At 31.7% G+C, this 11,160-nt stretch overlaps 3 protein-coding genes across 3 annotated transcripts; 1 reads left to right on the forward strand and 2 right to left on the reverse strand.

Moving 5' to 3' along the window:
• Positions 1 to 90: 90 nt before the first annotated feature.
• On the forward strand, positions 91 to 3,160 carry LOC107926303 (V-type proton ATPase subunit e1). The gene is made up of 4 exons (XM_016857135.2): positions 91 to 242; positions 322 to 449; positions 1,435 to 1,482; positions 2,914 to 3,160. Exons 2-4 carry the CDS (start codon positions 352 to 354, stop codon positions 2,978 to 2,980), a joined length of 213 nt encoding a protein of 70 aa, XP_016712624.1. The 5' UTR covers positions 91 to 242; positions 322 to 351; the 3' UTR covers positions 2,981 to 3,160.
• Positions 3,161 to 3,696: 536 nt separating this feature from the next.
• LOC107926302 (syntaxin-51) lies at positions 3,697 to 6,202 on the reverse strand. Its single transcript, XM_016857134.2, has 5 exons — positions 5,984 to 6,202; positions 5,609 to 5,811; positions 5,433 to 5,533; positions 5,273 to 5,317; positions 3,697 to 4,186 (listed from the first exon to the last, which is right to left on the reverse strand). Exons 1-5 carry the CDS (start codon positions 6,196 to 6,198, stop codon positions 4,055 to 4,057), a joined length of 696 nt encoding a protein of 231 aa, XP_016712623.1. The 5' UTR covers positions 6,199 to 6,202; the 3' UTR covers positions 3,697 to 4,054.
• Positions 6,203 to 9,296: 3,094 nt separating this feature from the next.
• On the reverse strand, positions 9,297 to 11,160 carry LOC107926334 (40S ribosomal protein S8). The gene is made up of 5 exons (XM_016857168.2): positions 10,985 to 11,160; positions 10,808 to 10,880; positions 10,034 to 10,361; positions 9,710 to 9,879; positions 9,297 to 9,563 (listed from the first exon to the last, which is right to left on the reverse strand). The coding sequence occupies exons 1-5, from the start codon at positions 10,986 to 10,988 to the stop codon at positions 9,488 to 9,490; spliced, it is 651 nt and encodes a 216-aa protein (XP_016712657.2). The 5' UTR covers positions 10,989 to 11,160; the 3' UTR covers positions 9,297 to 9,487.

The raw sequence follows: 11,160 nt of genomic DNA on the forward strand, positions 1-11,160 counted from the left end.
TAGTACCCAAAATCCATTTGAGCCCAATATTTGACACAATTGGATCATCTTAGCCCAAAATGGGCATCCATTTACTTCAAGTTTGGGCTCAATGAGACGGGTCATTGATGAACACTCAATGTTCCTTTGTTGGGGAAGATCCGAAACTAAAAACTGAAACCTCAGCCATTTGATTTCCAAATCCAAGCTTAAGATCTCAATTCCTGTTATTTTCTCCCATTTTCCCAGAAATCAAACAAAAGGTTTTGGTTTTTAGCATATGAATTTCATCTTATCTCCATATTTGTTTTTGATTAATTTACATCCTTATTGTTTTTGCAGGAAATTTTGTGTAAAATCGACATCTGGAATATGGGTTTCTTGGTAACAACCCTGATTTTTGCTGTAATTGGGATAATTGCATCGCTTTGTACCAGAATCTGCTGTAACAGAGGTCCCTCTGCTAATCTGTGAGTGTCCTCTTCACAATCTCTTTTTTAGATTTATAATTCATATGTTAAAGCTTGTATTTATTATTATTATTTTTACAATCTGGTTTGATGTTGCTTTAACTAAGTTTAAACTTTTAAAGGGTATCTGTTGATTGGTACACTTCAATGAAATGTGCTTTAATGTGGTATTGCAACTTGGAAGAATAACGAGTTGGCACTGTAAACCAATGCTGAATTCTTTGTGCTGTGGTTATTTACTCTAAAGATTGCAGTAAGCTGTGTCTCAAGGCATTGTGCCACAACAAAAACGCCTTGATCCTTTTCGGGCATGAACTGATGTTCCGATCAGGCGCACAATGGGTGCGCTGAGATGTGCTTTTTGCAAGGCAATATGTGTGCCGAAGAAAGGCCCTGGCTAATCAAAGTTCTCTTTCATTTCTTTTATTCTTAGACTTCTTTCAATAGTTGTACCATTATGAGTAAGAAAGGGGATAATATGCTTTGGAATATTTGATATTCAACCATAGATGGGGATCATAAGGAAATCATGCATATTGATCAAAGAAAAACTAGATCACTCTTTGGAGTTAGCTATCTTATTTATATATCTTAACCTTATTTTATATGTATACACAGACACGTATACAAAAATAAATCCATATACATTTTGTGCTTTACTTCACTTAGGGAAGCTTCTTATTCCTTTCTTTTTGTTTTTCTTTGGTGCCTTGGGCCATATAAGGATTCTAGCACGTAGACTGTGCCTTGCACCCTTGAAAATACTGCCACTGGGTAAAAGATCAGTGACTAGAAAACTGATCTGCGTTGATTTTAGTTATGTAGTACCATGTTTTGGTAACCATAGCCTGGTTTGCTATCTAGATACTATCATACTGGATGTTTTCTTTTGTTCGATTACTATTTCCTGGCGAGAAGAGTAATGTCTCCCTAGATTTTCCTTGCTCTCATTGAAAAACTGCTTTTCCTTGTTTTATTTATACAGGCTCCACCTAACACTGGTCATTACAGCAACGGTCTGTTGTTGGATGATGTAAGTTCATTTTTGCTTTACATTTTATCTTTCTTCTGTAGTAGCTTGACTTTCTTATAGATACTGTTTGTAACGCAATAATAAGATGAAATGTTGAAAGCGAGATGATTGTTTAACTGCGGGATTCTTTTGGCTATGCTCATTGCCCTTCCAAAATTTTGTTTTAGACGAATCATATGGTGCCACTGCCTTTTCTTCCTATTGTTTCTGCAAGGAGGAACTACTCTTCCTTCCTAGGATTTTAAGGCTTCATTTTCTTTTTGAAAATATTTTGTGTATTTATTTTCTATTTTCATTTAAAAAAACTTTTTTTTTTGATATTTTGAAAATAAAAAAACATGTTTGGTAAATATGAATAAAATTTTGTTTTCAATAATGAAAATATGAAAATCGTTCATTCTCTTTTTTTTTAACAATAGAAACATGAGAAGTAAAATAAGTAAGTTTGTACATTTATATGGACTTGAACTAAGGTCAGAGATTTGATATTTAAAAACTGTTGAAGAAAAATATTATTGTGTTTATATTGATTTGAATCAGGGTTAATTCATTAATTAAATTCAGAGTTAAAAAACCTTTTTTTTCAACATTTTCAATTTTACAAATCATTTTTAATAAGAACTTTTAATAAAAACAATGAAAACAATTTCTTTTTCTTTTCTAATTTTCATATATTTTTATTTTTCGCTTTCCAGAATCCATTTTTAAAAATTTCAACCAAACACATTTTCTTTAGTGTTCTCCATTTTCCAGAAAACCAAAAACAAAAATGACATTTATTTCTTGAGACCAAGCGGAGCCTAAATTTTCTTTTTGGCATGTGTTAAGTTTGTATGCTTTTACAAGAATCTGATTTGAAGGTGTATATAAAGAACTTGTCATTAAATGAGAATAATATCTTTTCTAGCTTGTTCCTTAAGTTCTTTAACTATTAATTCACCAAATAGGACACCTTATTGAAGTCTGATATTTTTGAGTTCCTTAATATACTGCCCATTTGTGAGAATTAGCTGGATTTTATGATTGTTGAAGTAATGGCTGTGGTGTAAGGTAGATTCACAAGTTCATTAGGTTGTCATGGTTGATGATGAGCTTCAAATTTTCATAAAAATGACCTATGTCCTGCATTAAGCTCATTGGTTCTATGCTGCTTCAACTCTATATTTTTCCTAAAACACTTGTGTTTGACATCCGTGTCCGACACATATTCAGACATGGGTATGGAGACACAGAAAAGCTTTAAAAAGAATTGAACACACTTGCATCAGACACATCACTTATCTGACATTCTTACTTGAGTCCAAGTAACACGGCATGATTTTGACGAAATTTATCTTTGTAACTACTTTTAGGTATAGCTCTAGCTTTAATAAGTAAAACATGTTTTGTTTCATTGGCTTGCTAGTAATGTTAATTTTTTTGCTTTGATAGGTGGGCAATTGTATATCTTGCACAAATGAAACCACTCATTGTCCCCATTTTGAGTGAAGGAGAGTGAAATTCTTCGCACGAGATCATTTGCGAGGTTATCGGTAAACAAGCTGTAGTCATATTTGATTGTGGATTAGCCTCTGAATTTAGTTGTCATGTAATATGTCTTTCTCATGTCGTTTCTGTAATTAAATCCTTATTCAAAGCTTGAACTTTGAATTGGTATTATGTTAGCAGTACTTCATTATTTGTTTCTCATTTGTTCAGTTTTTCATAAAAAATAGTGTTGTTTCCATTAGACATTATGCAGTTTTTGATGAAATAATATCGAAAAAAGATTACATTTATTAATAATCATCATTGTTTCCAAGATGTTTGTTTACATTCTTTAGCGATACGTTAATTGTAAAAGTACCATGGAAGTCCTTATGGTAGGAGTTTAATTATATTTTGTCTTTTTATTAAAAAAAGGAAAATTAATTTTTGTAGCTAACTAAAAAACAAATTAATCTTTTCTGTTAAAAGCTAACATGATTGACAAAATAATCAGAGAGTGTCACATGTATTTTATGTTGATTTATAAAGATCTTATAAAAACCAGTTTTAACAGTTAAAATGGACAGAAAGGACAAATTACAATCTAACTCTTAGTATAAGAGCCTTTATGATACTTTTACCCTATTATTACATTCAAGTGATAGTGTCTTACAAAGATTATATACAATCTATACATTAGTTTATTATTGAATACGGTAAATTTTCTTTAAAAGAAAAGGTCAGAAGTACATCAAAACAAGCTCATGTCATTCAAGTCGACATTAATTTAAGAGTCAAAGTAAATTTACAGAGTTGTAAATATAGCTCACTCAACAAGACTACTTCACATCTTGTTACATGGACTCCTCATTGTTCTAGAATACCTGTGTCCAGCCATTGTGTCCTTCGAAAAAAACTGAGCATACCCACAATTATATCCGACATTTACTTCGAGTCCAAGTAACATAGAAAATATTCGAAGAAACGAGGGGATAACCAAACAAAATTTCCAGCATATAATCAAGAGAATAAAAGTTGAAAAAACAAATTCTGACCACAAACAAAACAAAAAGGGTAAGTTTGTTGGGTTCAGTGTTCGTTGGTATTACAAGTATTTGATGAGTAGGTATATGACGACAGACAGAATCACGATCCCGATCACAGCTAAAAGCATGCACATACAGGAACAACTGTCTCTGGTTCGCCTGTTCAATACCGCCAGGTTTTTCTGCACTCTCTGTTACAAAACAAGATAAAACCAAAGGAAAACATATTTATTAGAAGCCACCTCAATATCAAAGTTACAGGAACTAGCAACGTCGCCGAGAAGTGACCCTTAACACCATGCACCAAAGGCACTGCATATATTATCACTTATCAGACAAGCTAGCATTTGATCAGGTGCATGCATGCCTAGTACACTTGGACACCTTTTTTAGTAAGACAATAGATGCAAAACAAGTCCATATATTATAAGTTCTCTTCAATGTCTTTTTTTTAATATTTTTCATTAGCATATTACCTTTACTGGTAAGAAAGAGGATGATATTCGAATATTCAACAATAAACACGGGAAATCATGCATATGTTTAACAAAAGGAACAAAAATTTGGCATGCTTTTCAGATAAATTGGAGCAGTCTTCAGAGTTTATTATCATAATTACATAACTTAAGCATAACACATATACAAAAAACACAAACACGTACATATCGTGCCTATCTTCACTCAGGTGATTTTTTTGGTGTGTATCACCTTAAGATGACACAATGATTCTAGTGCTGAGAGTGCATCTTACACCCTCGGCGACACTAGAAACGAGTATGGTAAGTGATAAAGGGTGTTCTACATTGTAACTATTCTGGACTTGAGGCACTAAGAAAATACGCGCACATCACTTTCAACATGGAATATTTCAAATGATCCAACCTTGCTCACACTACCAACATATCAATGGTCACAAACAATATGGAAGTAAAGCAAAAGCAACATTTTCATATCAACAGCTCTGTATTGCTTTATTCTGCTTCATCTAACAGCTGACAAAGAATACTACTGATAACCGGTTTGGTTCCAACAGAATTCAATAATCAAAGACTATGTAGTTCTTAGTAAACTTGAGGAGGATTTCATCTATTACTAATAAAGCTTGGATGACTGTCGAGTGAAAATATAAAAAAAGACACATACCACTTTAGGATCACATGTAGTTGGACTATAGAAATATATTCAAAAGCAGTAACTGGATCTTGTTTAATTCGAAAAAAGAAAGGAGGATATTTTGCAATGCATATAAAATTGTTAATTAATAATGACTATTTTACCCGCAGACGAGAATCAGAAACATCCACGTGTTGGTCCAGGTCATCCTGCACAGAGGAAGAACAAGATAAATGTATTATGGTGGATGAATCAAACCTCACTAGCATTTATTTTATAGAAATAAGAGGCAAAAGAGTATAGCAGAAATAAATAGAAACATACAATTAGTCGGGTTTGCAGATCAAGTTCTTCATTGACCGCCAATGCAATATGCTTCGTACTTACTATTGTCTCCTCCAACTTCTCAAGATCCTCATCTTGCTCTGCTCGAAAAAAGTCAACCCTCATAAATCGAGGAAACTCAAACCATTTTGCAAGCTAGCACTAAAATAACTTGCCTTTCATTATTTGTCGTTGAAGACCAACAAGGCCGGAATTATCCACACCAACCGTTCTACTCATGGCATCCGGCTTACTTTCGGGCCCCAACAAGCTATCTCTGTTAGCAAAGTTTGACATGTTGAATGCAGAAGCCATCTGGTTCACTTTTGACCTCAGGTTTGCAACCATGTCCTTGCGACGATTCATCTCCTTCTCCGTTCTGTAAGCAAAGTATAAAGCATCAACATACAGTCAAAGTTGGTTTGGTCATGATAAAACATACTTCAATCATAAGCAAATAACGAAGTGCCATTTATAAACATCACATACAATCAAAATCACTAATCGAACCTCAATTCAGTCCTATATGCACCTCAACTAAGATGACTTACAAGGGCTTCCCGGTCGGTCTAGACAAAAGGGACTGCAATCCATCAAGTCTAGTCCCTAAAATAGTAATCTTTCTTCGTATAGCCGATGCATGACGCTGAGTTTCTGGACCCGAAACAGGCAAGGAACTCCTTTCAGATATCATGGCATTGATATCATCAACCATTTTTACTGCTTCATTATATTCTTTTATCCATGAGTCTGAAGAAGATGCCATTGACCTTAAACAAATAACAATGAAAGTCAAAATCTGATCTTTAAAAAAAAAAAAAAAACTTAATATATAACCAGAAAGCAAAAATTTTACACACTTGAAAACATCATTCAAACTATGAAATAAGAACATATAAGAGAAATTAACCATAGTATTAATAATTCTGAGAACAAAATTTCCTTTTATCTCCTCCTTTTGAATTTGATGCCCTTTTTAAAAAAGAATTAGACCATTACCCACAAGGAAAAATAAAATTCTGCTTGCAACTGGATATCAGCTTATATTGAAAAAAAGCAATCAAATTATACACACTCATCCACTTAGTAACATAAACTTTATTTAGAACCATCAACAAAATCCCCCCCCTTTTCTTTTCCTAATTAAAAATAAAAAGAAACTCATATTTGTCTCTAAAAAAACCTTCTTTGAACTGGGTATAAGTTCAAATATTAATTTTTTTCCCCAGAATTTAGTAGCCAAATTAATCCCAATTGTAAAAGGAAAAATAAAAGAAAAAGAAGGATACTTCATTCAAAACCCATCAATACGTCCTTTTTATTGGATGGAATTAAACAAATACAAGTATCATAAAATGCAAAATTCAATTAAAAAAAGCGAAATTAGAAGTAACTTACAAAGATGAAAACTTTAAAAGAAGACGATGGAGCTGTCGATCAAATCCCAAAAAAGAAAAAAGCGAAAACCCAGGAAAGGGAAAGTTCTTAACTTTTGAAGATCCGCGTTAAAGTAATCAATTGATTAATAGCATCTTCTTGTTTTTCTAAATGGAATTAGTTGAGCTTGATATAAATTATGTATCGTTGAATCATGTAATAAGAGAAACGGCGTCGTAGAGGCTAAGCGCGCATTTTTCTGTTCTTTTTATAAATAAAAAAATTTAAATAAATAAATCTTATCCGAAATTTAAAAATAAAAAACATAAATAAAAGTTATTTTATTATTTGAATTGGTAATTAAATTAATTAATGCCCATTATTATTATTCTGATCTCCTCCAATTTAATCGATGCTTGTATTCATGATAAAGTTGGTATTGATAAGATTTTTTAATTGTTTCTATAAATTCGATAAAATTATTTTAAGAATCCTTTCTATCATATTGTTTATTGTTTTTTAAAATTTTTTTAATGATATTTTAACCATTTTTTCATGTTATTGAAAAATAAATTTGATAATTATTTACCACAAACTTTGAATCTAGAACTATAAAACCTCGAACCTTGAACACTAAACACCAAACTTGAACCTTCAGGGTTTGGGGTCTGAGGATCAAGATACTAAATTCAATATCATGGTTCAAGGTTTGGGATTTGAAGTTCAAAGTTAGAGTTTTAGATTCGAGATTAGGAGTTCAAGGTTCTAGGTTTAGAATTCAATGTTTGAGTTCGAAGTTTAAGATTCTAAGTTTGAGTTTTAGAGTAAAAAATTTACCAAAATTATGTGAATGAAAAAATTATAGAAATGTCATTAAATAATTAAAAAGTGACAATAAATAATATGACGAGAAAACTTTTATAAATCCTTTATACATTTATTTATATTTAAATTTCATAATTACAATTTCACATTTAAAAAATTCCAAGTTTGGTTTACGTTAAAAAATTCTTAAATCCCATATAACAGAAAGTATTTTTATCATTATTATCTATATAACCCTATAACTTAAATTAAATGATTTTGTTTTTATTATTATCCCTTTATTTATTTTGACATTGATAAATCTCATATATTATAAAATATTTTTATCATAATTATTTATTAAAATCGCTATTACCTATTAGATCATAATTTTTTTAAATAGATCATAATTTAATATTTAAATCATAGTTATAGTTTAATCCTAATTACCTACTAATAACTCTATAAATATTATGTACCATGATTTTTTTTTCTCAATTTACAATTTTCATTTTCAAAAGTACATTTAAAAAAAATTATTACTAATATTTTCGTTTTTTTAAACTCATTTTTAAAAAGATTATTACTAAAATTTTCGTTTTTTTAAAGACTTCTGTTTGTATGTGTTAACCTATTCATGGTATTTTTTAAAAACTATTCACTTAATTTATTACATTTATTTATATGTTTTTACTACACTATCATGTTTACTCAATTTTGAATTCAATGTGTTTGTTCAAATTTTTTTTTTAATTTAAGGTGTTTTCAAGAAAAACCTCACTTAGAAAATTACTTGAAATTTATAAAAATAGAGACAAAATTAGACAATTAAATTAAATTAATTTAATATTTTTTATTTTAAATTCATTTTATTGTAAATTTGTTACCATTTTAAAGACTTTACTTATTAAGTTGCACATTTATTTTTAATTTGTTAAAAATATTTATTTTAATATTTTCAAATTTTTTGATGTATTATTTTTAAAAAAAAGTTATATAAAAATAAGTCGAACCCAAATTTTAATATTTTTATCCGAATTAAACTTGAACAAAATTTAAAATTATTTTTAATTCAGACCAAACTTAGGCTTAACAAACAAACATAAAATCAGTCCGAACCCGACTCATAGACACGAATTGAATGTTTTGTAGTGTTGAGTATAAATTGTGTTTGCTTGTGAGTGATGATGTGGATTATAATTTGTCTAAAATTATTTCAATCTCAAAACAGTAAAAATATATATGTGCAAAACACAAATAAGAAAAATAATAAATATAGCAATTTTCAACAACCAAACAGTGTGCTAACATATCACCCCTCTTACCAAAGGGGCCAAAGTGCATTAACACCACATTAAAAAAAGTCATCCTTAGACACATGCTGTGCATTGCGGATTCTTTCTTCTGAGAATTAGATGTGAGTACAATGCCGAACAATTCTAGCAAACAATTCTCACATTTCAATCTCACAAGCCAACATGAACTTCTTACAATATTGATGTGCATTGTTGCCATTAAAGACTAGCCTACAAATCCATAGTAGCCATCATTTTAAAATTTAGCTTCAGTTGCAGGCCCCTTGAGAGTAATCCTAGTCCCTCCCTACCTCATAAAGTCTACCAACTTTGGTCATTATAACCCCCCACCCCCCAAAAAAAGAATCAGAAAAGATGAAGGCCTGCATTTATAAAGTTCAAGAATATCAAAATTCAAACACAAATATTATATTGTTCAACATTACACAACAACCCACTAGTTGACATTCAAACTAAAAAGTTCAAAAACTAATACAATCTTGAATGTCCTGTAAAAAGATAAAAGTAGCAGAGAGGAGATTCTGACATGATATGTTAAAAGCTCACATAACAAAATTTTTAGGCAGCTCCCTTCCCCTTCTTTCTCTGGATCTTCTTCATGTAGAATTCCAGCTCTTTGCCTTCCAAGATATACCTGTCCAACCCATTCAACCTCGCATTAGAATACGAATGATAATAGTTACAATGACTGGTAAACTAGTTTGCATGGTGAAAGGGGAGAGGTTTAAGGAATATGTTTTAAGGATTTTTTGTAAGAGAAGTTTCGAGTCAACGACATACCCATCAGCGCGGCCACACTGACCAGGCCTTGAAGAGATACAAGCCAACAAACGACCACTTGCAAATTGATCCTCGATATGTGGATCGAGCTTGCGATTCTGTTGTCGTTTCTCCAGCTTCCTCAAGACATGGTTGCTCTTCTTCACCTCCTCAGTGCCAGTTTCACCTTCCTGTAAACAAGAAATGCCATCATTTGAGGATTTAAAGAACCAGACACAGAAGGCTAAGCAAATAATTGCAACTAAAACAATTAACTCATCACATAGGAGCTTATCTATTGAAATAGTACCCATGTGATTATAGCATAAAAAGTATTCGCCCTACCTCTCCTTCTTTCTTGGCTGCTGTTTTCTTCTTGCGACCAATGTCGACACCATAGTGCTGGAGATACCACTGCTTGAATGGTGCAGCATCAACTTGAACAATAGCACTCTTAACCAGAGTTTGAGTACGAACCAACTCATTGTTGGATGCATTGTACACCACATCCAAAATTCGGGTCTTACGAGTCATAGCCTCACTTCCCCACGAGTAGTTTCCAGTGTCGAGCCTGAGAGCACGCCACTTGACATTTCCACCACGAACCCTAATCCTTCTAACTGTCTTGTTGCTTGAAAGCTTTGTGTTTGCTGGTTGCCTTCCAAGCTCATACCTTAAAAAAATAAACAAAATTTAGAAATATATAAATGAACACAAACTCAAACACACCAAAAGAAACAACACTCTAAGAAAGAAAATAGGACAAGATCTATGGCATCTAAGCAAAAACTAATATGGCATAGCTTTTACAATCATTAAATAAATAACATAGCTTTTAATCTTTGGTCATGGTATACGATTCGAATAAATATACAAAGAAAAAAAAAACCCAAATAAAAGTAATAAAATTCCTCCAAAAATTCATGTGACAGTAAAATGAAGCTAAATCTGAAACTAGAGGCTAAAACCTGTATATTTGGTTAAGTAAATTACAAGGACACAACCTCTGCTTTTAGAACATCCTAAATCAACTTTCTAAGATATCAAACAGAACAAAAAACTGATCAAGAAAAATCAAAACACAATTTTTTTTTTGGAAATAATGGGTTTGATTATTACTTTCTCTTCTTCCTCCAAGCCTTCTTTTTACCTCCAGTGGCACGCCTCTTGTGCATCGAATCACGAGAAATACCTACCAAGAAAAAAAGATAATAAACCCATTTAAGCAAGAAATTAAGCAGAAAATTACATGATTTAGAAAAGATTAGTGATGAGCTAGAGGAGTTTCAGAATTACCCATTTTGACTGCGGAAAAAGTTCAAGGTTTTTTTTGGGGGGGGGTTGTCTGTTGAAGCAAATCCCAGAAGAGACTGAAGCTAGGGTTTGAGAGGCAGTACAGCCATAGGTGGAGATTTGAAGCTTTGCAATACACAAAAACCTAGTTTTTGTGAAATTACAGTAATGTCCATGTT

Source organism: Gossypium hirsutum, chromosome A08 (genome assembly GCF_007990345.1).
Source record: "Gossypium hirsutum isolate 1008001.06 chromosome A08, Gossypium_hirsutum_v2.1, whole genome shotgun sequence".
NCBI classification, from domain to species: Eukaryota; Viridiplantae; Streptophyta; class Magnoliopsida; order Malvales; family Malvaceae; genus Gossypium; species Gossypium hirsutum.

Bases quoted from the DNA above. Each gene is read 5' to 3' on its own strand.
- LOC107926303 (XM_016857135.2), top strand. From the start codon at position 352: ATGGGTTTCTTGGTAACAACCCTGATTTTTGCTGTAATTGGGATAATT. The intron at 450-1,434 runs GTGAGTGTCCTC...TTATTTATACAG, and splicing joins AGAGGTCCCTCTGCTAATCT to GCTCCACCTAACACTGGTCA. The intron at 1,483-2,913 runs GTAAGTTCATTT...TTGCTTTGATAG, and splicing joins ACGGTCTGTTGTTGGATGAT to GTGGGCAATTGTATATCTTG.
- LOC107926302 (XM_016857134.2), bottom strand. From the start codon at position 6,198: ATGGCATCTTCTTCAGACTCATGGATAAAAGAATATAATGAAGCAGTA. The intron at 5,812-5,983 runs GTAAGTCATCTT...CTTTGCTTACAG, and splicing joins AGACCGACCGGGAAGCCCTT to AACGGAGAAGGAGATGAATC. The intron at 5,318-5,432 runs GTATGTTTCTAT...TCCTCTGTGCAG, and splicing joins ATCTGCAAACCCGACTAATT to GATGACCTGGACCAACACGT.
- LOC107926334 (XM_016857168.2), bottom strand. The intron at 10,362-10,807 runs GTAATAATCAAA...TATTTTTTTAAG, and splicing joins GCTTGGAGGAAGAAGAGAAA to GTATGAGCTTGGAAGGCAAC. The intron at 9,880-10,033 runs GTAGGGCGAATA...TCTTGTTTACAG, and splicing joins CAGCCAAGAAAGAAGGAGAG to GAAGGTGAAACTGGCACTGA.